The sequence below is a fragment of the Aedes albopictus genome, chromosome 2 (assembly GCF_035046485.1).
Source record: "Aedes albopictus strain Foshan chromosome 2, AalbF5, whole genome shotgun sequence".
In the NCBI taxonomy this organism is placed as follows: domain Eukaryota; kingdom Metazoa; phylum Arthropoda; class Insecta; order Diptera; family Culicidae; genus Aedes; species Aedes albopictus.
In genome coordinates, this window is record NC_085137.1 from 460,854,796 (window position 1) to 460,882,112 (window position 27,317).

Sequence of the window (27,317 nt, forward strand, 5' to 3'; positions counted from 1 at the left end):
GCTTTAGGTTTAAATACCAAAAAATAAAAAAAACTACATTCTTTTTTTCTGCTTCTTCTACAGAAATCTTGTTCCCAAATTTCAATGCATGAGTACAAGAAAATCGCTTATGGTGACAAAGTGTATTATCGACTGGTTTGTTCTCTTCGTCATGAGGGGTTTGTGTTAGCCACATTGCCTGAAACTTGAGCATATCATTCAGCCTGATTGGGAAAGATTTGAGCCCAATTTTGAGTTCAATAGGTTTCGAAAAACCTCCCATGCCGAAGAGAACAAAACGGTTTTACGCTTTCTTATATAATTCACAACACTTAGGATATATAAAAAGGGTTTCTAAAAAAAAATTCTGATACGTATAGGGCGCAAATTAATTCCAAAAGTCACGAAGGTGATGTTTTTGCTGTTCCATCGAAGGCATTTTTAATACGAAATCTCAAAGACTCACAAACATTTTTTTATTTTGTTTAGTTTCGGACACTCGATTAGGAGTGTTTGGTTTAAGGATGCAGCTCCTGAGAGGAATCCTATTGGGTGACTCAACGATGTTTAAATTATGTACTGGGTGAATGGGTAAATGGGTGCAACGAAGTCGTAGAGCTTGAGTGTAATTATAGAATTTCAAAGGTGTGTTTTCTTATTTTGTGAGCAAAATATGTTTATCTGCAAGTGTAGAATTAGCTTTGAGTTAAAATCTACATAAAAAAAATGTTTCTGATCTGAGGAGCTGATTCCTCTGTGAGTGACACCACTGATTTGGTCATATTTTTTTTAAGAATACGCTTTTATTGGAAACGCTTTCCTTAGCAAAACGATCTCCACTTAAGGTCAAACTGGATGAATTTCCTAATTTTTATTTGGTTTTTGATTAGTTTTTGTTAAATAATGAAGTTATATCAACAAAACAATTTTCCATATACATCTGTTTATTTTTTTTATATAAAATGGTTTGCAGTCTAACAGAATCTATTTTGAATTGCAATTTAGAAATGTGGTTTCTGGAAAACTAATAAGTGGAATTTTAAATTCTCTTTGTTTTTTTTTTTAATTTTTGTTCTCAGGTAAAGTACGCTCAAAAGGCAAAGTTGTGCATGGTGCAAAAAAATGTAAATGTCTTACTTTTTCATAGTCTTGAGACCAAAGAAGAATCCAGAGCTCATATATTTATCAAAAATTTCATAAATTCAAAAAAAGATGTTTTTTAGTTTTTGACATATAATTTTTTTTTCAAATAGAAAGTGGTACATTTTAATACTATCTACTCCTAAATTGTAACGAGTTTATACATTAAAACAAGTTTTAATATTCATAATGTTCGTTACAAAAAAAAAAATACTTTTGAACTCTTTGCACAAACCACATTTTGTTTCAGACTCTAGTTTAATTTAAAAACACTTCACTAATACTTCACTTTTGCAAAAGAAAATAAAAAATGAATAACTCTTTTAAAGAAAAACTAGAAAGGACGAGCAAAGGAATTTGCTCGTCCTTTCTAGTTTTTCTTTAAAAGAGTTATTCATTTTTTATTTTCTTTTGCAAAAGTGAAGTATTAGTGAAGTGTTTTTAAATTAAACTAGAGTCTGAAGTAACAAGTTCTACTAAAAGCTCTAAAGTAATAGTAAAGCACATTTTGTTGTTGTTTTTCGGATAACCAACCGAAACATACTATAGACATACGTTGCCTGAAGTTCATAGGCACAATTTGTACCTATGAACTTCAAGTATTACGTGGGTCCCACTTTTTTATGTTTGTGCTGAATTCGTGTACTGTAATTTTATTTTCACGGGATCTCTTCAAAAACAAGTATTTTAAGATACTCGATTGATGTTTTTTTTTTTGAAAATAATATTTTGCCCGTGCTTACGGGCACTGCAAGAACACAGAAAAACCACAGAAAAAAATCAATCCTATGTCTCTCAAACAGGGATGTCAGATGTTTTTTTTTTCTAAAATCTGTATCAATTATTGAAAAAATGTAACCCATATAAAATTCGGAGGAAAAATCTTTATCCCATACAAAAAACAAAAACGCACCTGGCTCAAAAATCTGTATTTCATATAAAGCGCTGTCTGTACTGATGCTCAAACATCTGTATAATACAGATTAATCTGTATATATCGCATCCCTGCTCTCAAACAAAGCAAGCCACATTTATAAAGCTAAAATTTTTTGAAAGTCTTTTGTTAAAAAAAAATATTTTTTGGAACATACTATCCTAAGAAATAAAAAGAACGGGTCTTATTATTTTCGATAGAGTTCAAACCCATACAGGGTTAAATCATTCGGAGATATATTCCACTACAGCGATTTTCTATGGAATGGCTGTACAGTGGCCCAGGAAAAGCCCTAGAAATAAAAAAGCAAAATTCAGTACTTATTTTTACATCTTATATTATTGTGAGTTTCTGGTTTAAACTAGTTCTTCTCTCAATTCAGTACTTTTTGTACTTGGGATTCAAAGGCGTATTAATGTATTATCCCGTGAATTCAACAAAAAATTTCTCAGAAATTTCTTAGGAAATATTTTATTAGATAAAGGTCAAACCATTGGATATTTGTAACAGAAAATGCCAGGAAATGTTTGGTTGCTTTGCTAATTCTATACGAGACTATGAACAGAATTACGGTGACATTTGTGCGTTAATCATTGGTAGATATTTCATCGAATCCATTACTTATTTTCCGGAGAGTTTATTGACAATTTTCAAACCTGAAGTAATCTTGGTTACCTTTTATAGTTCCGAAACACAAAGTGATAAATAAACGCTAATTTTTACTGTGAGATTATTTAAGTTTATCAGCTCCAGGACCCTTTCCAAAAGTGGCCACTCAGAGAAATGGTGTGAATTCGGAACTTCACACATAGGTGACACTAGTGAGCATGTCAATTTGATGTCATATATCTCAAGATTTTGATTATTTAGAACTCCATATTTCTTGACCAAAGTTTTTGGGTAGGTCAACAGTTAGCCGTATGTAAGTTTACATATGATGGGCTGGTCAATTCGGAACTTCACATATAGATGAGACCATTGAGCAGAGCATGGGCATTTATCTTTTGTATAGCTCAAGATCCTGTTAGCTTTGTAAGTTGGGTCTCGGGCGAAGCTGTAGAATAGGTCAAGGGCTAACAGGTGGCGTGCCGATTGATTTGGAAAGAATAAAGCACATATTGACCGATTTTAATAAAAAAAGGTCAACTTGGAGCTTAAAATCGATACTTCTAAAGCATATATTGACTTTAAATTTTACCAAGGCACTTATTTAGCTTGACGTTTTACATGTGATGGTATTCAATGTTATACAAAATTTTGAGGAAATGAAAACACTAAATAAAAATAAATAAATAAATATATACTTCTGCTAAGTCGTTCTGACTTTCATAAACAGACTAAATATCAGAATTAAAACATGAAATTCTTTTCTGGAATGGAAGTTTTGTAATGTTTTTCAAAGTTTTGCTCGAGAATGTTAAACTTTTCACGTTATAAATGTCCAGTAATTCTGTTCTGCTCTGTACATTGTCGATTTCTTGTAATGGTTTTGCTGTGCATGTTTACATATTTTATGACCGTTATTTATTAATTTCTAATGATATTTCTAGTAGAATCCGTGGTGAATACATTTCGAAAATATTGTTTGTTTTCCGTGGAAAAAAAATAATTTTAACAGTGATCAATCGAGACGTATTTAAAAAAATTCTCCATAAATTCATTAAAGACCTCAACAGAAAGATCTTGATATGTAAGCCTTTACAAGCCTACAATTGCAATGCTTCAAACTACCCAAAAAGAAATGAACAATAGAAAAAATGAAATAAAAAACAGAAAAAAATCTTCGTTATATTGGTGGGATTCAAACCTACGACTTCCGAATAAGCTAGGCCAGGCGAGTTAATCAACCCCGGCACAGGACCCAGACAACCAGTAATCGTATAGGATGTTGCATAAGATGATAAAATGGAGGCCATATGCGTGCATGCTTCCATTTAGGCGCATGTAAAATGTACGTATATCACTTCCACTTTAACATCTTATGCAGTGATCACCAAAGTGCGACCCGCGATCTGATTCTGAAATATTTAGAAAATGGCCCGCTGAAATATTGCAAAACCTATAAGTAAACATTTTTATAAATGAATCCCCTTTAAATGAGTAAAAAGTCAATTCCTAAAGAAAAGAAATAAATAAACAAAAACTATTTTATATTAGTGTAGTTAACTCTGGAAATCATTTTCACATTCAATAGAATTTATTAGCTCTGACAAATTTGTTGTGAGTTTTCTCTCAATACTGAGTTTAGTCTTAGTTTCCTCTGAGTTATTTATCCCGAAAATTTCGATAAAATTGAAAAGTTATTCAGCACGACTTCAAATGTCCAGGATATGAGTGAAATTGTAATGAGTTCTGAATTCTGAAAAATGGGATAAAATTACTATTATAACTTAGTTTCGCTAAGATGAATAAGTTTCTACGAAATAACTATGCTTAAAAGTTATGAGTTTTTTATGTTGACTCTAGAAGAATAATGTAGAATATAAAGAATTACTTTTGTGTCAGAGTTTAGTCTTGAAACTCTATTAAAATGTGATCAAATTAATTCTTATATGGCTTGTGGCCCACGACCTTTTCGTAAAATTCAACTGTGGCCCGCAAAGACAGTAAGCCTGAGGACTTCTGATCTTATGCAACATCGTATACAATCACTGATTAACTGGGAACAGGTAATGATACTGCGGAGGGTAAATAAGACGTTTAAAAGAATTCCGCTCGGTTTTTATAACTTTTCAACTGTTGCATTTGAACTCATTTCGAGTACCTGACTGGAAATGTCTTACGAATATTCGTGTAAAAAGAATGTGGAAAATTTAAGTTGAACTATCGAACAAGTCCAGAATGATGACATTCAAAACCCACCTCTGTCACCTCCTAGCTACGCCTATGATGCTGAAGATATGATTAGAAGAGTGACACTGACTGGTGTCTAGGACCTGAAGACGACGGGTACTCATCGAATCCTAGCTAGAAATGGACAAAACTTAAACCACCGTATTTTAAGACCAGCTATGTCCGTTCGTTTGCACTTTGATGGTCGTTGCTCTTTCTGTGAGTATACTTTACGACACTTGAACTCATCCTGACGTCGTGACTGTCATCACCATCGTTATTTGCGAAACGGCATAAAAGCATGAAATCCGTCTGATGATGATTGATCGAACGCAATTGCACTGTCTGTCACCGTGCGCTTGAACATGCAAATTCGACGATGCCGCTCGGAGATTCTGCGATAACAATCGGAACCGTCTCCGTAGTCAGACGCCAAATGTGTGACCCATTCGAACCAATCGAACCGAAATCGAATTAAGTGGTCGCATTTAGCCACCAGGAAAGTTCCTATCTTAATGCACCATCATCAATTGCGTCGTGTGTTTATTCATGTAAATGTAAATAATCTACACCCCCGTCCATCATCATCCAACCCGTCGTCGGCATCGTCGTTGTCGTCGTTGGTCGCAAAACCAAGAGAACGAAACTCCAGTTCGTACATATAGTGTGTTCCTACTTTTGGGGTCGGCTGCTCGGTAAGCCCGGTGGTAAACCACTTGCTTTCCAACTCACCGAATCCATCCCGTGCGTTTGTGTTGTTTGTCCGAAAAGTTAGTCCCCGCACTGGTACAGGACTGGCTGGCTGGCTGGCGGAGAGGTCTGCTGTAATGGGGTTACCGACCGACCGACCGACACACAAATAGTTTGCTCCCTTTTCCTGGGTTTTGGCTCCCGGCTAGGATACCGCCGTCGAGGATATGTGAGTATCAGGGTTGGTGGTGCGTCTGGCCAGGGCATCGTTTAATGTAGTAATGATAGTCTAATCTAAATAAAATCTCCAATTTAGGAATTAATATATTATTCCTATTGTGTTGCCGGGGCGGCGGCGCGGTCTAGGAAGTTTCTAACCACATGCAAGTGTACATTGGGTGTAGAAACTAAGCAAAGCGATGGTCATGGTGTAGAATTTCGGTAGGCTGAGCTTCCTGTCCTTCCAAATAATAGGTTTGTTCCAGTAAAGTGGGTACATGGGCTTAACTGTTTTCGGATGTTCGGATGTATATTCGGGGATGTGCTATCAGAGACAGAAGGCAATGTTTATGAAGTTTGGTAGAATGTAACCACTACCCGAATAGTATAGGTATAAATTGAAACAATTTCGTTCTGTACATAGAAACTTCCAAGGAATACATTACTATAAGTTGACATGATATCACGGTCATTTTTAAATGTTGAATTTTACCTACTGCTGTAAGCGACACTGAATACATTTCCACATTTTTTTATTTTGATTTTTTTTGATAATGAAGAATTTTTTTAAATCGGTTCCCAACAAAAAAAAGTTCTTGGAAAACTGAGAAACAGATACCAGGGAAAAAATGTTGAATACTCATTGAAAAAGATCAATTAGGATATATCACTTATTGTTTTAGAAGATCTTGCGTGGATTGCTTTTGAATTTTTTATTTCAAATCTCCTTCAATGATTACTTCAGGAGTTCTTTGAGAGATTCCTCCATAAATTTCTCAAAAGATATTCCTCCGGCGATTCTTTAAGAAAATCTTCCAGAGAATTTTAAAGAAATTTAGTCAGAAATGCTTTCTTTCCGTGATTTCTGTGAGAACTCTTTCAGGATTTCTTCCAGAGATGCCTTTAAAAAAATCTTTAGTCTAGTAGTTTTATAACCCAGAAATTAGTTTAAACCCGTCCTTGTATTTCTTCCAAAACTGCTCCATGGAATTCCTTTCATAAAGTCTTCCACGGATTGATTTTAAAATTTCTTCTGGAATTGCTTCAGAAATTCCTGAAAAAAATCTTTCAGAATTTCCTCTACATGATTCTCCAGAAAGTTCATCCAAGAATCTTTCCAGAAAACTTTCCATGGGTTTCTTTCCATAGATTCTTATTTTTTTTTCAAATTATCCACAAATTTCTTTGGTAATACTTTTAGTGACTCCATCGGAAATTCCAAAGTTTTGAATTAATCCAGAAATTAATATGAGGATTAATTTAGAAAATCTTCCACAAAATTCTTTTGAAACTTCTTCCAGGGATTTCTTTAGAAATTTATAAAGAGATTCCTGAAGAAACTTTTAAAGGCATTTCTCCATAAATTTGCTCAAGGAATTTTTTGAAGAATTCTTCTATGGATTTTTGGGTACATTTCCAAGAGTTCCTTCTGAAACTCTGCCAGGAATTACCTAAGAAATTTTCCCAAGGTTTCGTTCAGGAAATCGCTTGTAAATTTTGTAAATTCTTTCAGAAATTTATGTAGCAGTTTTTTAAGAAATATTTTCAAAAGTTCTTTCACTAGATACTTCAGAATATCTTCTAGAGATTGCTTCAGTAATTCGTGCAGAAGTCCACTGAAGAGTTGATTCATAATTGCTATAGTGGTTGCATGGGAAAAATTCGCACGAATTTGTCCAGCAATTTCGTCAGGGATTCATCAAGATAATACTGCCGAAATTGCTCCAGAGATTATTGCTATATTTCATTGAGTATTCAGGCAACAAATCCTTCAAAAATTCCTGCAGGAGTTAGTAGGACTGCTTCTGTGTTTCCTGCAGATATTCCTTTAATGATAACACTAAGAATTTCTAAAGGAACTCATTTAGAATTACATCCACACATTACTCCAGGAATGGAAAAAAAAATCCTCCAAAAATTTTATTAAAGGATTTCTTCAGACATTTTTGGAAAATAACCCCAATAACTCTAAGAATTCCACCAAGCATTGCCCGTGGGGTTTCTCCAGATATTTCACCAGGAAGTTCTTCAGAAATTCCTCCTCAGATTCCTTCAAGAATTTCACTTGAATTTCTTCAGATATTCCTGTAGAGATTCATTCAGGAGTACTCCCTGAGATTTCTATGGGAATCTACTGAAAATTTTCCAGAAGTTTCTGTAGAAATAATTTAGAGGGTTTTCTTCAGGAATTCCACCTATGGATTTTTTTTTTCAGAAATTCCGCTCAAAACTTCTTTAGAAATCGTACAGAAATTCTTTCGTAAAACTCACCAAGGGCTTTTTCCCAAGAATTCCTCTGGAATCGCCTTCAGTAATTCCTGCAGAAACTTCTACAAGGATATTCTGGTCGTTATTTTTGGGCTCCAGACTTTTTCCCCATACAAGATACATCCATATTGTACGGTTTTAGAGCCCAAAACTCCATTAAACAGCTGCCATTTTGAATGTTGAAACGGCTTTTTGGATATTCTGGTAGTATTTTTGAATTCCGGTTGTCTTTCCCATACCAAATATGTCCATATTGAATGGTTTTAGAGCCTAAAACTGAATTAAACAGTCATTTTAAGTTTTGAGCTGCCATCTTGTATTGTAGACCACCATCTTGGATACTCTGTTTATCATTTTTGGAGTCCAGATTTCTTTCCCTCCATTGCATGGCTTCAAGTCCTAAAACTCCATTAAACAGTCGCCATCTTGAATTTTGAGACGCAATCTCGGATATTTTGGTAGCCATCTTGCATATTTTAATCGTCATTTTTGGACTTCACACATCTTTCCACACATCTTTTGGGGTCTCCAATTAGCCTAGTGGTTAAGGCTATGGATCGCCAATCCGGAGACGGCGGGTTTGATTCCCGTTCCGGTCGGAAAATTTTCTCGACTCCCTGGGCATAGAGTATCATTGTACTTGCCTCACAATATACAAATTCATGCAATGGCAGGCAAAGAAAGCCCTTCAATTAATAACTGTGGAAGAGATGACAAAGAACACTAAGTTGAAGCGAGGCAGGCCAAGTCCCAGTGCGGACGTAGAGCCATATAGAAGAAGAAGAAGAAGACATCTTTCCAATACCAAATGTTGCATTAGAGCCTGAAACTCCTTTAAACAGTCGGGATCTTAAATTTTGGACCAATATCGTGGAATATCTGGTCTCCAGCTTTCATTTTCGCATAAAATTCGTAAACCATGCTGAAGGTTACAAAAATCGCCGCAGTTTGATAAGTCGCATAATGGGGCTTGGTTCAGTTTTATATACGACCAGTTCCACCGGTGCTGGTATAAATCACTGAAATGGCCATCCAAGGGCTGAAAGTCTTTTTAATAAAGACAAATCAATCAATGAAATGGCCATAACTCCGGAACGCCTCGACCTATCCGTTCGATTTTAATAGCAATACACAATAAACTGGATCAACAATGTCGATTTTTTGGAACACAGCTTTTTCGATTCCTTTTAGCGTCCAAAACATCAGTGTAAAATTTGGGAGCGATTGGTTGCGTTCCCGTATTCCGCATTGCGATTAAAATTTGTATGGAATTTAATATGGAAAAACGTGTTTTTTTTTGCGTTTTTCTTCTAAATTGATTTTTTTTTGTCTAAAACGATCCAACTAATGACATTGAAGTATAGCCTAGGACATGCTGAAAAACTTTGCCGAAAACCGCAAAGTAATCCGACACTTGTGAAAAAAGTTATAACGTGCAGATTGCCCAGTGGTGCTTAACATTTAACATGTAAAGGAATGGCATCAATAAAATCTCAACTTTTGGCCTAAGTTACCGAAAAAAATAAGTTTTTCGGCATATTCTAGGTCATACTTTAACGTCATTACTTACATGGTGTTAGATAAAAGAATTCAAATGTGAATGAAATGCAAAAAAGTACGTTTTCCCATACTAAATTCCATACAAATTTCAATCGTAATGCGGAATACAGGGACGCAACCAATCGCTTCCAAATTTTGCAAATTTTGCTTCCAAATTTTTGGACGCTAATACAGATTGAAAAAGCAACGCTTTTTCAGCTCCATACAATGTTGACCCACTCTAATACACACATACAGACATCATCTAAATTCGTCGAACTGAGTTGATTGGTATATGTGACTTGACCCTCCGAGCCTTCTATCGGCCTACACTTCAGTGTAGGAGAAAGGCAAAATTATACTTTCGAGCTTATTTACTTTAGAAAACTAAGTTATTTGACTAAACCCAATAGATTAAAAGTTCTTTTTTGAAAAAAATTTATTAAACCTTCGAATGAGGGTTAAAAAGCTGCGATAAGTTTGACCATTTTCAAGTAATAACCAGTTTGAGGCAAGCAAAGTCAAAAACATCATCTTCTTCTTCTTTTCGGCTCGACGTTCGCATTGGAACTTGGCCTGCCTCTCTTCAACTTAGTGTTCTTAGAGCACTTCCACAGTTATTAATTGAAGGGCTTTCTTTGCCCGCCATTGCATGAATTTGTACATTGTGTGGCAAGTACAATGATACATTACGCCCAAGGAGTCCAGAAAATTTTCCCGACCGGAACGGGAATCGACCCCGCTGAACCCGGGTTGCCGATCCATAGCCTTATCCATTAGCCTAACTGGAGACCCCTCTATCACTCCTTAAAAAGTTTGCATCCACCCATTGGGACCCCCCGGAACCGGTTCCGGAACACTACCGGTTCAGATATGGTTTGATACTGTTTTCCTGCTAACCGTTCATCAGGTTACCGAAAATGCCGCTGTTTGGTGTGTCGCATGCATGGGTTTGGTTCTCTGTTTTATTTGGCAACTTCCGGCGGGACATCCGGGACCGGTTCCGGGACACTCCCGGTTCTGATATGGTCTGAGACTATTTTCCTGCTTACCGTTCATCAGATTATCGAAAACGCCGTGGTTTTATGTGTCGCATGCATGGGTTTGCTAGTCCCTTATATTTGGCCACTACCTGCGGGACATCCGGAACCGGTTCTGGACCACTACTGATATGGTCTAAAACTATTTTCCTGCTTACCGTTAATCAGGTTATTGAAAACGCCGCTGTTTGATGTGTCGCATGAATGAGTTATGTTCAATTTTATATTTGGCCACTTCAGGTGGAGCACCCAGAACCGGTTCCGGAACACTACCGGTTCGGATATGATCTTATTCTGTTATGCTGTTATCCTGCTAACCGTTCATCAGGTTATTGAAAATGCCGCTGTTTGATGTGTCGCATGCATGGGTTTGGTTCTCTTTTATTTATGGCCACTTCCGGCGGGACATTCGGAACCGGTTCTGATATGATCTGAGACTGTTTTCCTGCTTGTCGTTCATCAGATGAACGAAAATGCCGTGGTTTGATATGTCGCATGCTTGGGTTTGTTGCATTTTCATGTCTGGCCCCTTCCAGGGGTACTGGTCCGGAACACCTAAATGGACATAACTCCAGAACGGCTGGACCGATCAGAACCATTTTCAATAGGAAACAATAGGACTGTATGCCGCGTCGAATGAACCGTCGGTCATTAAAATCGGTTGAGGTTTACTGCCAAAAAGTGATGTGAGTTTTTTGTACACACACATACACACATACACACACACGTACACACACACACACACACACACACACACACATACACACACACACAGACATCACCTCAATTCGTCGAGCTGAGTCGATTGGTATATGTGACTCGACCCTCCGGGCCTTCTATCAAAAAGTCATTTTTGGAGTGAACATATAGCCTTTCCAGTACACTTAGTTTACGAGAAAGGCAAAAATGCTTGAGAAGTGTCTGGAGGGACTCCTTGGCAAATCTGTAGAGAAATTTGTGTTGGAATCCCTTGAAAATGTTCTGATTAACCTTCACGTACCCGACTCCCAGCAACTCATTTTCAAAATGCTTGAATTTCATCAATTTTCAGCCGATTTTTTTAAGTCGCCCTCAATTGATCATAAATTGGTGCAAGTTTATTACACTCAAGTGAATATGTAATGTCCGGAACCATTCCAGAGATATTCGGGATTGTACTGGGGTCCGGAGTTTTTTTTTCAGCCATTCTTTGAGAGGTTCCATCTGAAATGCATTCAGGAGTACCAGGGATCTTCCAAGAATTATGTTTGTGATTGTGGAGTTTCTTCTGATAGTTATATAAAGTTATTCCTTAAGGGAATGGTGTTTATTTTGTAGTGTCTTCCAGAAAGAATTTCTAGAGTAATGAAATTACAGAGGGAGCTGTAGCTGAAGGAAACCCAAAGCAAACATCCGGAGGAATTTACACAAACCTGCTAGAGAAATTCCATGAAAAAATGTGGGGAAATGGAGGAGGAATGTTGTAAGTGATCCCTAAGTAATGATGGAAAGTGTCCTCAACGAATTCCGCCTTAAATTCTAGGAAGAATCCCCCAAAAAGTTTTTCCTGTATGAAACCAAGAAAGAACTCCTGGAATTTCTTAAGGAATGCCTGGAAGGAATATCATAAGCAATTCTGGAAGGAACTTCTGGAGGAAATCTGGAAAAAATCCGGGGTGACTCAGGTAACAATTTGATGCTGTACAATCGTTTTTCCAACTATTGCAAAGCAGCTTAATTCGAACAAAGGCTGAGCATTTCGGGTGTAAGCCTTTATTCAGCTCCTAAACATCTAATTTTGGTGATTGTTAGCTGCTTGTTGTTTAGATTGTTGGAGGCTCTTTGGAAAGCTGCAGCAAGGATTTATATGCACTTAATCAGTATTTATCCAAAATTATTTATTGTGTTAAAAAATAAAACTTAACACCAACAAACGCTCTCTCCTCCATTTATTACCTTCAATTTTCACCAGCGACGTATAAGAACGTATAAAAAATTTTATGTTGAAAGCTGGGTATCGAACTTGGATCTCCTGAATCGTAGTCACGCACCTTAGCATCTATACTACATAATTGTATACACATTCTCGAAAAAGAAATCATATATTGATAAGTTTATAAAACCAAAACTTAAGTTGAACAAAGTCTGCATTGAAGCTTAACAAGCTATGATTGAAATGTGAAAACTTGCGTAGGTTAGCTATCAAACATTTTTTTGATTTGAAGCTGAACAACAGCTGTTTCATACCACATTTTTTGTGAATCCTTTAAAGCTGTTTGTAGAGATGAAGAATACCCTATTCAGCTTGATATTCAGCCATCCAGAGTTTGCTGATTAAAGTGGTTGAACAAGTTATTCTTCAGACCAATATTCAGCTGTCATTTTGTTCAGCTGCAAGCACCATTAATCAAACAATATTCAGCTAATACTCTCACTGTTCAACATTCATTGTTTCTTGAGGAAATTTTTGAAAGGATCCTAACTTCCGGTGCAAACTCTGGAGAAAACCATGAAGGAATCGCTAAAAAAACTATGGGTGATTGTCATGAATTGAATAAATTCTAAATAGAGTTTCATTAAATATCTCCTGGTTCAATCGCAGAAAGAATTCTTGATAACATTTCAGAAGAAACCTCTTGAGAAATCCCAGGAGATTCTTGAAGAAGTTCTTAAGAGAAAAAGGGGCTGTCCATAAACCACGTGGTCATAAGGGGGGGGGGGGGGGTTTCGGCCAATGACCATTTTGTATGGATAAATAAAAATTTTTGTATGGACTAATGACCACGGGGGGGGGGGGCCTGTTGAAAAGTCCCAAAAAAATAACCACGTGATTTATGGACAGCCCCAAAGTGAATTATGGAAGAAAATTCTGAAAAAATATTTCCAGAAAGAAAATCTTGGAAAAATCCTCGAAGGAGCTTCTGGAAGAACCTAAGCAAAATACCAATAAATTCATTGATTGATCTAAGACTTTTTAAAATATCACAGAAGAAACTTTTGAAGAATTTCCAGAAGAAACTGCTGAATCAATTCTCAAAAAAAGAAAATCCTAAAAGGAACTACTTGACGAATCCAAGATGAACCTCTTGAAGATTCCCAAAAATAATTCCTGGAGGAGCACCAGACGAAACTGCAAGGGGAATTTCAGTAGGAACTCCTTGGGGTCCTTCGAAGGAACCTCTGGAGAAACTCTACGATCAATCTCTGAAGACAGTCATGGAAGAACTCAGAAAAAAATTCTGAAGGAATGCCTGAACGAAAAAAAAATCATGGAGCGTGCTGAGGCATGGAGTTTCCTGAGGGTCCCTGAGGATAAGAATTCTGATAGTGTCACCTGGGGGTCCCTACCGGAACCAGTTGCAGCCTGCTGGAATAAGTCCATCAGTCTCAAAAGTATCCATGTCGATGTGTGTTGGAATAACCGCCTGAAATTTATTATTAGTGTCTCAAGGGGTTTCAGAGGCAATCCTGGGTGTGTCATGAGGATTCAGGGTTTCAAAACGTTTCGGGGAATTCAGGGAAGCGTCTTCAGGGAGATCTCAACGGGTGTCAGGGTTATTCCAGAAGTTCACTACTCTGAAGGTGTAAAGGAGACTTCTAGGGGTTAAAGGAACTTATAGGGGACTTCAGAAGGGTTTCTGGGGGGTTTTTAAAATTAATTCAAGGAATTACACGAGGGTGAAGAACCTTTAAAAGCAATGGAGTTTTCAGTTGCGTTTTAGTGCATTTCCGAGGATTTTTGGAGCATTTTAGGGGTTTTACAAGGGAGGCACCCTGGAATGCCTCTGAAGCCCTTAAAAACACTCTTAGACCCTTAGGCTCTTAGGCATTCCAGGGTGCCAGAGTTTTAGGTGTTTCAGGGGTGTATAAGGGGGTTTTAGTGATACTTCAGAAAGTCTTAGTAGAATTCAAGATGTTTTCAGGGGAGTCTCATCAGATTTCAGTGTAATTCAGAAATTTCCAGAAGTTCTCTTCTCAGGGGGGTTTAGAGGCGTTTTAGGTGTGATCCTTGAGCCCCCTGAATCCCTTTGGAATACTTATTATGAGACTTAAACCCTTTGAATAAATCTTAAACTCATCTGATGAAATCCCCTCAGCCCCCTAGAGTGCTTCTGAAATGTACCTAAGCTCGGGTGCAGCTTCTCTTGTTCCCATCTCTAATTCCCAGTAGAAAAACATGTTCTCACAAACTTAAGTATTTCCCTCATTTAAAGATTTAACTTAATACTTTAAATTTCTCATATCTTGCCCGAATGTGTGTGCCAATTATTGATAACTAGTTTATCAATCAGTGTTAGAGTAGTAATAAAATAAACCGTCTTCTATCATACGATAGGAAATTGTCCAACACCACCCAAGCAACACACATGTTATAATAGAGTTACGACAGCGCAAGTTTTGGTTGTATAAAAGTTTATTTTACGTAATTCTAACATTGTGTTGAAATAACGTAAAATAAACTTCTATACAACCAAAACTTGCGCTGTCGTAACTTTTATATAACATGTGTGTTACTTGGGCATTTTATGAAATTGCATCGTCCCGTCAATACTGTAACGTTCCAGAGCAACACCATCTACGTAGAGCAAAAAACTAAAACCCGGTAAGCCCCTAGACCAACGAACGGGATAACCGTACTTTGGTTTTAAGAATTAAGACTTCTCCAAGTTGACACCGAACCTTCCCCCAGGGGAGAAAAAGTGCTTCCTCTTTCCTTCCAATAAAAAAGTACACATAGCCCTTCAGGATAGCCTGTCGTACTCACCTCTGTGTCGGTTGGTTTGTTTGTCGAACATCAGCATAGCGTCCTCAATCTGTAAAGAAAGAAAAGCGAGGGAAACGTAAGAACTCAGTTAAACAAACGGGAAGAACCGCAAGTTATCCGCTGCTAAGAACTAAGCTAAAACATGAGGGTCAACGGTCAGAGTTGTGAAGAGTTGAGTTGTGCGGCGAGATGTTTGTGTTGTTACTTTTCGTGTCGGACAACGACGGGGACAAGGGAGCTTAAGAGCAGCACACACACCTCTGCAAACTCCGCCTGTCCTGTCTGTCAGCTTCTTCGGAACGAGCGCCAACCAACACGGACGGAAGATGTCCGATGCAGGTAAGGATTCCATAAATTTTCCGGAACTTGAACTTTTTGCTTGGCTACGGGCGGGCGAAACAAAACGCTTGAGCCGAGATTTTCCCCGGGTGCTGGTCATCGTGTAACATTTTTAAGACGCGCAACTACTTACTCTAGATCTGGTACCGGAGGCGGGGGAGCTAGGGAAAGAATGGGAAACTTTTCTACATTTTACACCCCGCCCGCACCAAGAGCAAAGGCAGTCAGTGGAAGCGGAGCAAGTGACCGGACGGAGTCAGCTTTCTTTGGTAAGCTTGCCTGAGCGCCCGACCAGACCAAACCAGCAGAAGTAGTGCAATAGTTCTGACATATTCTCAGCTTCTTTATTGCCAAGTTCGGGATTATGAACTTTAAGACTTGCACCCCCGCGTGCGCGCTGTTTTGCAACTACAGTGGACCCAAAGGGTTGTGGGCAATGTGTAAACCGTGCATAAATTTAAATCTGAGCAAGGAGACGACCAGCGAAGAAATACTGACAAAATTCTCGATTTTCTATGATGAATTCAAAGGGATGCCCGACAAACTGTTCGCCGTCTCATAAAAAAGCTGGAGATGAAACGCAACCAGCAACTTCAGCACATTTCACTCGCTCTTTCTCTTTCTCTCACACACACTTTTTGGAAGTAGTGGCAGCTGTCGGTTCTATTCGAACAACTCGCTGGCTCAAGCTTAGGGTGTAGCAGCATAAGAAATCATTGGTTTCTTCCCCTGCAATAGGGTCTATGAATCTAACAAGAATTTAATAAAAAAAAAATATTATTATTATTAATATTTATTAAAGACACTTTACCACTTATGTGGCATCCGTGTCTGATTTAATAAAAAATGTGTTTAATAGACAGAATGACTACTTATTCAATATGACTATTTGAAGTCAAGTAACTATGAATTTAAGGAAAATTCATGATACTATACGCAAGCGTGTGGAATGCTTCAGAGAGCAACACGTCATTGAACCAAGTGTGCTCCAAGCCCTTGCACAAAAGAGGGGTTTTGGGGGGTGAATCCCCCCATTTTCGATGTTTGCCCCAGCGCCCTTCGCCAAAATGAGGAAAAACCCCTCTCTTGTCACCTTTTCTGTGCACGGGCCTGGCGTGCTCTACCTATTTATTGAGTCAGATCTCCACGGTTGAAATTCATCTAGATGCTTTTCAGAATTTTCTCCAGGATTTCTTTTAGAAAATTATTCGAAATTTCCTTCAGAATTCACTACGGCGTTTTTCAGAAATTTTCCATTTTTTTATAGAAATTCTTTCAGATATATTTCGAAAATTTCTCCAAAGAATCCCCAAGCAATCTCTTCAGGTATTTTTCACGGTGTCATTCATAAAGTTAAAATAAATGGATTAATTTCGAAATTTTCTTCAGAGATTGCTTTTGAAATGTATTCAGCAATTCTTAAAAAAAATAAGTTAGCGAACCTGGAAAAAAATCAACATTTTCATTCAGAATGTTCAGCAGGGAATTCTTCAAAGATTGCTTCCTTTATTTTTTTTCTTCCGAAGTGTCGACAAGATTTATTGAGGACTTCTTTCTCGAGTATTTTTTTTTTAATCTTCAAAGGATGCATTCATAAAACTTCTTCAAGAATCGATACAGAAATCCCGAAAAAAGCTTGCAGGGATTGTATAAAAAAAATATCCACGAGTTTCTCGGAAATTTCCACAGGGATTCTTCCAGAAATTTAACAGGGACTCTTCAGGAATTCTTGAAAAAAATCTTTTTAGAATTCTTCAGGAATTATTCCTGGGGTTTTTCATAAAATCTATCCAGAACTACTTTCGGAAATTTACAGAAAGATTCCTCCAGAAATCTACTAAGAAATTCATCACGGATGAAAGAAAGTCTCCCAAGGATTCATACGGAAATCTTCTAAAGGAACTTTTTTAGAAATTCCTTTAGCGATTAGTTCAGTGATTTAAAAATAATTCTTCAACAAACTCTTCCAGGATTATCTTCAGAAGTTCCTCCAGGGACTCTTTTAGAAATTTAACAAGAAAGTTTCTCTAGATATTGCTTAAGAAATTTATCCTAAGATTCCAGTTGAAAAGTGACCAGTAGATTTCAGAAATTTTTTTGAAAAGTCCTTCAGAAATTCCTCCAAGGATTCCTCAAGAAATTTCTACAGCAATTGTTTCTAGGATATTTCCTAAAAAGCCCTCCCATGATTCATTGGGGAATGTTTATTAAAAATTTACTTTGAAATTCTTCCAGGGATTACTCCAGAAAATTTACAAATATCTCAAACTATACTACAAAAAAATTATGCAGGGACTTCTTCAGAAATTTCTCCGTGAATTTCTTAGGAAATTTATCCATGATTTTTTTTTCAAAAATTTCTGCAGCATTTTTCCAGAAAATCTCCCAAAAATATTCTAAGAAATTCGATCAGGATTCTCCCGAAAATTTCTCCAGAAAATCCGCTATATTCTCCAGGTTTTTCTTCACAAATTCTTCAACTTCAATGAGTCCATTTAACTCATTTTTAAATTTTAGCCAGGGACCGCTTTTATAAATTTATCCAGTGATTCCTTCAAAATTTTAACCTGGGATAACCTAAAAACCTCTTAACATTTATTCAGAACTTTTTGCAGAGAATTCTTCAAAGATTGCGTAAGAAATTCTTCCGATTGGGTTTTAAGAAAATATTCCAAAGATTCCTCCAGGTATTCCTTCGGAAACGATGACAGGATTTTTCAAAGACTTCTCTATCGCTTTTTATATTCTTCAAATTTCTTCAGGGATCCATTCAGATATTCCGTAGTAAAATATGGTATATATTGTACTAGAGATTTATCCATGAGTTTGTTAAAAATTTTAGAAATTCCTCCAGAGATTTTTTCACAAATTATTCTAAAAAATTCTGTAGATAACATTAAAAAAAAAATATACATAAAATCTTTATAAAATGAAATTTAAATTAAAGTTTTTTTTAAGAATATCTATCCAAGAATTCATCCGAAAATTTTCTAAAATAATTGTTTCAGAAAGCCCTCAAGGAATTTCTCTAGAAATTTCAAAAAGAAATCTGTTAAAAAATCTGGCGTAGATTGCTCTAGGAAATCTTCCAAAATGTGTTCCTAAAATTCCTCCAGGGTGTTTTTAAGAAATTTTGCAGGAAAGTTTTTTTGATGTTTGTGACGAAATTTCTACACAGATTCCTGAAGAAAATCTTCCAGTGTTTTCGAAAAATCTTTTAAACGATCCTTTAGAATTTTTTCCGTATGTTCCTCCAAGGATTCCTCAAGAAATTCCCATAGGAATCTTTTCAAAAGATACTTTCGAAAACCATTTCTAGGAGTGGGAAACATTCTCAAGAAATTTTCTTGGAAATTCTTCCAGGGATTCCTTCAGAAATGTGTCAATTTAATTAGAAAATCTTGCATGGATTTCTTCAAAAAATTCTCCAAGGATTTCTTCAAAAAACATCCAGAAAGTTCTTCTAGAATTCTTTTTAAAAATCATTCGTGGGGTTTTCCGGCAATTCTTAAAAAAAACTGAACAGGAAATTCTTCATATTGACCTTAATCATATCAATTAGTCAAGAAAATTTCTGGATTTTTCTCTAAATATTCCAACAGAAACTCTTTCATGGATTCGTTAAAAAACCCTCCAAGAAATCCTATAGAAAATTTTCAAGAATTCCTTCTTTTGAGGATTTTCTTCAGAAATTTCTCTGATGATTGTTTTAAGATATTTCCATTGGTTGCTTTAGCAATTTACCTGAATTTATTCAGAAATTCCTCCACAAGTTTTCCAAAAAAATACATAGCATCTTCTAGGAATTCAAATAGAGTTAAAAAAAAGCTCTAAGAATTTATCTTTAAAAATCCTCTAGAGATTCCTCAAGAATAACCTCTAGTTATAAATATACCTCTTGTAATAATAAATCTCTAGTTAATTTCTTGAATATTTTTTTGCAGAAATTTCCCAGAGTTTCTTTCTGAAATTCCTCTGTGGAATTAATTTTAAATTTCTATATGGACTCTTCCATCAATCTTTCGGATTCCTCCAGAAATTTCTCTTGTGATTTCTCTAAGAAAATTAGAAATTATCTGGGGTATTCCTTTGGATTATTCCCAAAGTTCGCTCCAGATATAACTCTGGAATTTCTCCAAGATATCTTAAAGAAAACATTCAATGAACTCCTTCCAAATTGCTCATCAAATTCTGTTAGAACTCCAAAAATTCATATTTTTTTAAGACTTATTTCAGAAAAAATATATCTAGGATTGCTTTAGAAATTCCTCAAGAAACTCATCACGACTGAAAAAAAGTTCTTCCAAGAATTCATACGGACTTTTTCTGAAGCAGCCGCCTTTGTAATTCCTCTAGGGGCTGCTTCAAGAGTCAAAAAGGTTTTTTTTTGCAAAATTTTGTGAAGTGTGTACCAAAAATTCTTCCAAGATTTTTATCATAAACTTCTCCAGAAACTGTTTTTGAAATTCTGCAGGAAAGTGCGTTTATATATTTATTAAGAAATTTCTTTACAGATTTCAGAGGAAATTCTTCTAGTGGTTTTCAGGAAATCTTTTAAAAAATCCGTCTGGAATTCCCTCAAGAGCCTCTTTGGAAATTACTTCAGGAGTTTCTTTTGAAAATTCCTCCAAGGATTCCTCAAAAAAATATCCCTTCAGGGATGGAATTATAGAATCTTGTTTAGAAATGTTCTTAGAAATTTTTCCAGTGGTTCCTCCAACAATGTCTCAAAGGGTTCTTAAAAAAATCTTGCTTAGATTTTTTCAGCAATTCCTCCACGAATTTCTTCAGAAATTTTCTAAAGGATTCCTTTGGAGAAGTCTGTTCTTCAAGAAAGTTCTTAAAACATTCCTTTTAAAGCCCTTCCATGGTTTTTTCGGCAATGCTTCTATGCAAAATTTATCCAAGTATTTCATTAGAATATCTTCCATGGATTCGTTTAAAAATTTCTCCAAATTTCTCCTGTTTCAAGGAATTCTTTTAGAAATTTAACAAGAGATTCCTTCAAAAATTTCATCCCTTTTTTTTTCTACGAAATCTTCCATGGGCTGCTGCAGATATTTTTATACGAATTCATTCAGCATTTACTCTAAGAATTTTCTTTAGAAAATCCTTTGAGAATATCTCTAGAATTTCGTTTTGAGACTTAACCAGATTCCTAAATTCCATTAGAAACCATTCAGTCTATAGGGTATACTGGATGTTTCTCCAAATATTCCATCACAAAACCTTCAATTGATTCGTTGAAAAATCCTGTAAGAAATCTTGTAGAGAATTTTTCAGGATTTTTTCCAGAAATTCCTTGAGAAATTCCTTCAGAAAGTGTTTTAAAGATTCCTCAAGAAATTTCTCTAGGGTTTTTTTTTAGGAAATTTCTCTCAGAATTTTGTTCAGAAATTCCTATATAAATAACCCTCGAATTCCATTACGAAATTTTACCAGAAGTTCGCTCGAAGATTCCTGTGTTTTCTCCAAAAGTTCTTCAGGAATTCCTTATGAATTCTTCACTTACTTTTTGTTCTTGAAATCATTGCACAGCACAAAGGTTCATTTGCACATTTTCTCGCTCTAAATTAATATATTGCAAGATAGAGGAGATAGAGCAGTGATGGCTTCGCCAAAGTTGATAGGCATGACCTGCGCTATCTTTCGACAGTTAGAGCTAAAACCCCGGGATCAACTCCCGTTAAAGTGAGAGACAAATTCGTTTTTCTAATTTGTCGAGGGTTCACATATTTGGCAAAGTTGTAGCATTTTTTGATTCTGAAATGTTGAACTTAAATACAATTTTCATTCTGTTTGTACATAGTAGTTCCGTACTTCATTTGCCAGGTCGATAAAAGTGGTCAATGTTGTATATCGATATGTCTAATTCAGTTTTGCAGCTCGATTTGATTGATATGCTAATCTAATAGAAAAACTCGCAACACTGAATTCAAATAGGAGTAACTTATATGTCGCCTGAACATTTGTAGGGTTTAACGTTCAACATTGTATGTCTTCGATCCGTCAATGCTGGATTGTTATTGTTTTGATCTTATCTGATTCCAAGATCACCTCTGTCGTATGTGTCCACGATTCCGCTCCAATGCAACTATCCGCTACTCCAGCCATCCAAACAAGTTCAGTCGAGCCAACCTGTCAACCATGTCAGCGAAAACCGCCGCTGGCTCCATTGGTTCGACTTCGACAACCGTTTACATATACTTCCTAAACAGTACATGCATCGGGTTCCTGTCAAGTTAGTTCTGTCGCTGATGATCGACTGGAAGCCACTCTGGGACAGGACGGTACATCATTTATCTTATGATGACCGAAGATCCGGTTCTTTGTCCTGGGTTTTGAGCGAATCCAGGTCAATCGCCGATTGACGATTTTTGAGCTTGAAACGACACATTGGAAGAAATCCTGCTTCTAAGGATATCTACCTTTGACGAGTATCTACAACTTGAGCACATGAAGAAGATGTCATATTCCGCACTACTTCGTTTCCCACCATTCCTTCTTCAAGGAATCGAGCATGACCTCGAAGGTCAGGGTAGTCTTAGACGCATCATTCAAGAATAAATGGAGACCGCTGATAACCATCTGAACAACTTGGAGTTAACTCAGAAACGCCTGGAGCAAATCTGGTACGGCTAACTGGTATCCAGAGTACATGCAACAGCTGTAATCTTACGCAACGGAAGGTTGCAACGCGCCAGTCATTATGCCGGGTCCCACGCTGCAGCATTATTGTCCACGCTGCGTTCCTCTTCTCCAAACACGCTCTACACTTCTCGTAAAACCAATCGTTCCGATGGCTCCGTTCCACGTAACCCGATGGTACCTCGGATTCGGTTGCTTCAGTCGCTCTAGCTTGATCATACCGTGGCAGTCGCCGGTACCGTACGTTGTTGATGACGGAAAGTTTTGGGCGCAGTTTGACCACTACCATGTGCTGCTGTGATCTCCAAGTGTAACGGTAAGAGAGGCAGTAAAGTCCTTGTTTATATCTCCTAGCATATTTACGTTCTCATCGTAATAGAAAGTCTGAATCCCACTGAAATACGCTCTTTCAACAAATTCATCATAACTAGCCGCACCCTACAGAGCCGCCAAACCGTCCGCAACACCTCCCAAACCGATCCACCCAGCAGTGCTCTCAAGTGCCTAGCGCTTCGCTTTCTCCCGATGCACTTGAGTTTTATTACGAGTTTGCTGATCTCAACCATATTTTCCTGCCAAACCCTTCCTGCTGGTACCCCGTCTCTCATCAGCCAGCGTCCCAACATCTGAGACAACTTGTCTATGCTCGCGGTGAACTCCACTAGACGTACCCACCCAGTCGTTGCGTTGTTGGTGCAGCGCGCGTGGTAGTAGTCTGCTGTCTACTTGCCGCCGCCGCCGCGCTACTGCTGCCGTCGCTTGTTATATTCTGCTCTACTTGCTTAATGCACCGCGATAGATGAGTGTTATTTCATTCGTTGGCTGTTGGCTGCTGGCTGCCAGCTGCCACCCCGGGATCCCCATCAGACCAGCAGCGGATGGAGCTCTCTCGACGCGGGACGACGTCGACGAACGAAAGTGTATGAATAAGTTTCTACCCAGTTGCGGTTAAACTGAATGAGCTGGAATAAAGTTTTACGATCTGCTTAAATCTTTGGCCCCTTGCGCTCGCTCGTCGCGCGCGCGTTTGTAGTTCTTTTCTCTTTCGGAGGGTTTATGATTTTTTTCTTTTTTTTCGGGGTTGGTTTCGCCAACCCGGTTCTATAGAGAACGCCGGGCAGTAGCAATTGAGATCGTGGTGAAGCAGACGGACGTCAAATGGGGTTTCTTTTCATTGAGTGGCGGTGGTCGATTGGAAATGGAATTAAAAGCTTTTTTTCTTCTTTTTGGACGCGGAGACGGGTTGAAGGGCACGGACAATGGCCTTGAGAGGACTCAATCGAATCGATTGGAAAGTTGACGATGGTTTTAGGATGCACGGTTGGTTGGGCGACCGAGTTTATGTTCGTGAATGGATAATTCATGGAAATTTTGAATTTTTGCTGAAAGGACACTAGAATTCAGTGGTTCAGTATTCAACTTGGCATATTTGTTTCTCATTCTCCTTATCCTACTCCTTTAGGGTCTTTTTATTCTGGTTGTTCTTTTTCAACATATAATTATTCTTGTTCTTCTTATTTGATATTTTTGTGTTGTTCTACTTTTTGTTTATTGTTTCTACTTTTTGCCTTTCTCGTACGCTAAGTGTACTGGAAAGGCTATATGTTCACTCCAAAAACGACTTTTTGATAGAAGGCCCGGAGGGTCAAGTCACATATACCAATCGATTCAGCTCGACAAATTGAGGTGATGTCTGTGTGTGTGTATGTGTGTATGTGTACAAAAAAACTCACATCACTTTTTGGCAGTAAACCTCAACCGATTTTAATGACCGACGGTTCTTTCGACGCGGAATCTGGTCCCATTGTTTCCTATTGAAAATGGTTCGGATCGGTCCAGCCGTTCCGGAGTTATGGCCATTTACGTGTTCCGGACCAGTACCCTTGGAAGGGGCCATACATAAAAATGAAACAAATACATACATGCGACACATCAAAATGCGGCATTTTGGATAACCTGATGAACAGTTAGCATGAAAACAGTCTCAGACCATATCTGAACCTGTTGTGTTCCGGAACCGGTTCCGGATGTTCCGCCGGAAATGGCCGAATATAAAAGTTGACAAAACTTTTGCATACGGCACATCAAATCACGGCTTTTTCGACAATTTGATGACCGGTAATTGAGGAAGTAGGCTAAGACCACATTATGGACTGTCAGTCATGCTGTCAGTAGTGCCAAAACTGACCCCTCCAAAAGCGGCTAAATATAAAATTGAACCAAAATCAAAACCTTTTTTGATAACCTAATAAACTTTAGCAAGCAAATAGGCTCAGACTATTTAAGAGACTATCGGTAGTGTTCCGCAACCGGTTCCGGGCCGGAAGTGAAAACAAACCCATGCATGCGATAGCTTAAATCACGGCTTTTTAGGTAACATGATGAACAGTTGCAAGAAAATAGACGCAAGCCATATCAGTGTGTCACGGAACCGATTACGGGTGTCCAACCAGAAATGGTCAAATGTAAAAGAGAACCAATACATGCGACATATCAATGACTTTTTCAGTAACAAGATAAACGGTTAATCAACAAATAATCTCAGACCATATTTGGGAGAACCGGTAGTGTTCCATAACTGGTTACAAGACGAGTAACGCGTCGGAAGTGGTAAAATAAAGAAGAAAACTAAACCATAGCGGCGTTTTTGATAATCTGATGAACGGTCAACAAGAAAATAGTCTCAGACCACATCTAGAACTTGTAATAATATTTCGGAATCGGTTACGGGTGTTTCTTAGGAAGTTATTACACTAGTTTACAGCATTTTTGAACTCGGTAAGCCGATGATCATTTTTGGTGTAGAATCATGCTCTGAGTTCGAAAACGCGAAGGAAAAAAAATACAGTAGAGCAGAACTTTTTTCGACTTTTCATACAAGGTTGATGATTTGAAATCGATTTTTGTTCTATTTTTAAACAACGTCGCTCACTTCACACATCTTATTCTTCGTAATCAATTCTCCGATTGTGCTGAATTTTTTACTGTAACTTGCCTACATATGATATGTCAAATAAACATTGAGAAAGAATTTTTAGATTGTTTCTTTCTTATTGAAAAAAATACATTTCTTCATATATTTTTGGAAATTTGGCTAAAATTTAAGAAGATCGTCCTTAAAACTCGCCAATATCTTGAATTTCATCAATCTGACGCAAAACCTGCATTCAGATGATCAAATGGTATTGCATTCAGCTTTTAATTTATGGAAAAAGATTTGAAAATGGTTGAACAAAACGCAAGATATTTGAATTTTAGTAAATTCCATATTTTTAAAAGTTGTAAAACTCGATATTGAGCTAAAACTCAAAAACTGCTTTACTTTAAATTTTTTAAAGCACGGTTTCGAAATCAGCACTAAATTGTGTCTCAAAAATTTTGGTCGTTGACAGAAGTTCACGACTTTCGTTTTATTTTGTAAACTAGTGTTATTATTATTAATATATATTAAAGACACTTTACCACTTATGTGGCATTCGTGTCTGACCTTAGGAAGTGATTTAATAAAAGTGAACCAAAATCACGCATGCGATACATAAAAACGCGGCTTTTTCAAAAATTTGCTGAACGGTTAGCAAGAAAATAGCCTCAGAATACATTAAATTTCGGCTTTTCAGGTAACCCGATGAACAGTTAACAAAAACATAATCTCAGACCATATTTGACGGAATCGGTTGCAGGTGTCCCGCTGGAAGTGGTCAAACGCAAAATTTAACAAAACCTATGCAAGCTGCACATCAAATAGCGGAATTATAAAGGTAAACAAGCTTTTTTGAAAGCATGTAAACGTTGGGTAAGATTATAAGATTATACATGCAAGAGAACAAAATCGTGACCAAAGCGATCTCTTCACATCACACCATTTCAGATTCCTGCGGTGTAAATGTATAGTAGGATGGATCAACGTTTCATGGAAAAAATATAATTTAATCGCATCAACACTTTATACAGTTTTTCAATCTTCAATCTCCTTATGCTTCTAAAATTACTCCTCACAATTTGGGTGCGGCTGGTTGAGCCCTCACTTTTCTTATTGCGATTGAAATTTGAAAGGAAATGAAATTCAAGAATTTGAATGCATTTTTCTCGTATGAAGATCAAATTTTACAAGAATCATGTTACGAATGATAATAAAATATAGCCTCAAGTGTGCTGAAATAAACATTGGCGAAGATCACAAAGTGATCTGTGATTGTGAATAAAGTTAACCTTCTTCATGCATTAGCTGACGCTCACCCCGCTGCCGTAGTGGATGGAATGGGGTCATAATGACCCCAATACACGACTAGGGTTAAGGTGGTCAAGCAGTCAACTGAGAGGTCTGATATTTTTCAGCTTTGTTTTGCTGTTGAACATAACGTCGGCATATGTATCATCAATAAGTTTCGAAAATCGATGATGGCTTTGATAAAATTGTTGCTTTTCTACATGAAGTGTTTTCAGGACTCAGGAAACGGCTAACGTCGACGAAAAATTCATGAGTACATATTCGACGAGAAAGGCACTATCACCACTAGGTGGATTAATCTGGGTTTTGTTTATCTTTTACACAATCTCTTAAATATTGTTGAAGGTTGGTTCGCATCTTCAAAATAGTGAATAATGCAATAAATTTGAGAAATATGATCAGCCGAACTCGGTTAATGACGGAAAGTCGATCGTTGCAGACTCGTTCTAAAAGTTAAGCATTAAGAATCTATCAAAATGTCGTTTTAGGAGTAAACATACAGTCATTCTAGTACACTTAGTGTACAAGGAAAGCAAAACAAGTATTAAAAAAACTTCCGAAGTGTTTTTAGGGTGGAACATGGCTATGGCACAGAATTTCACATCACAAATATTGAACAGAAAGTTTTATTTTAAATTTCCTTCAGCTCTAACTCAAGAGTTTATTACTTGGGGATTATCTAAATGTTGCATACTTCTCAATGTTTGTGGTCATGAT

The 27,317-nt window shown here is 37.2% G+C and overlaps 1 protein-coding gene across 4 annotated transcripts in view; it reads right to left on the bottom strand.

Moving 5' to 3' along the window:
• LOC109407762 (RNA-binding protein Musashi homolog Rbp6) overlaps positions 1–27,317 on the bottom strand; it is a 1,431,211-nt gene that overhangs the window by 381,317 nt on the left and 1,022,577 nt on the right. For all 4 annotated transcript variants that reach the window (XM_062853969.1, XM_062853971.1, XM_062853970.1 and 1 more), the window contains one exon: positions 15,386–15,434. In XM_062853969.1, the coding sequence (XP_062709953.1) occupies positions 15,386–15,434 (49 nt within the window). The remainder of the gene's footprint in view (positions 1–15,385; positions 15,435–27,317) is intronic.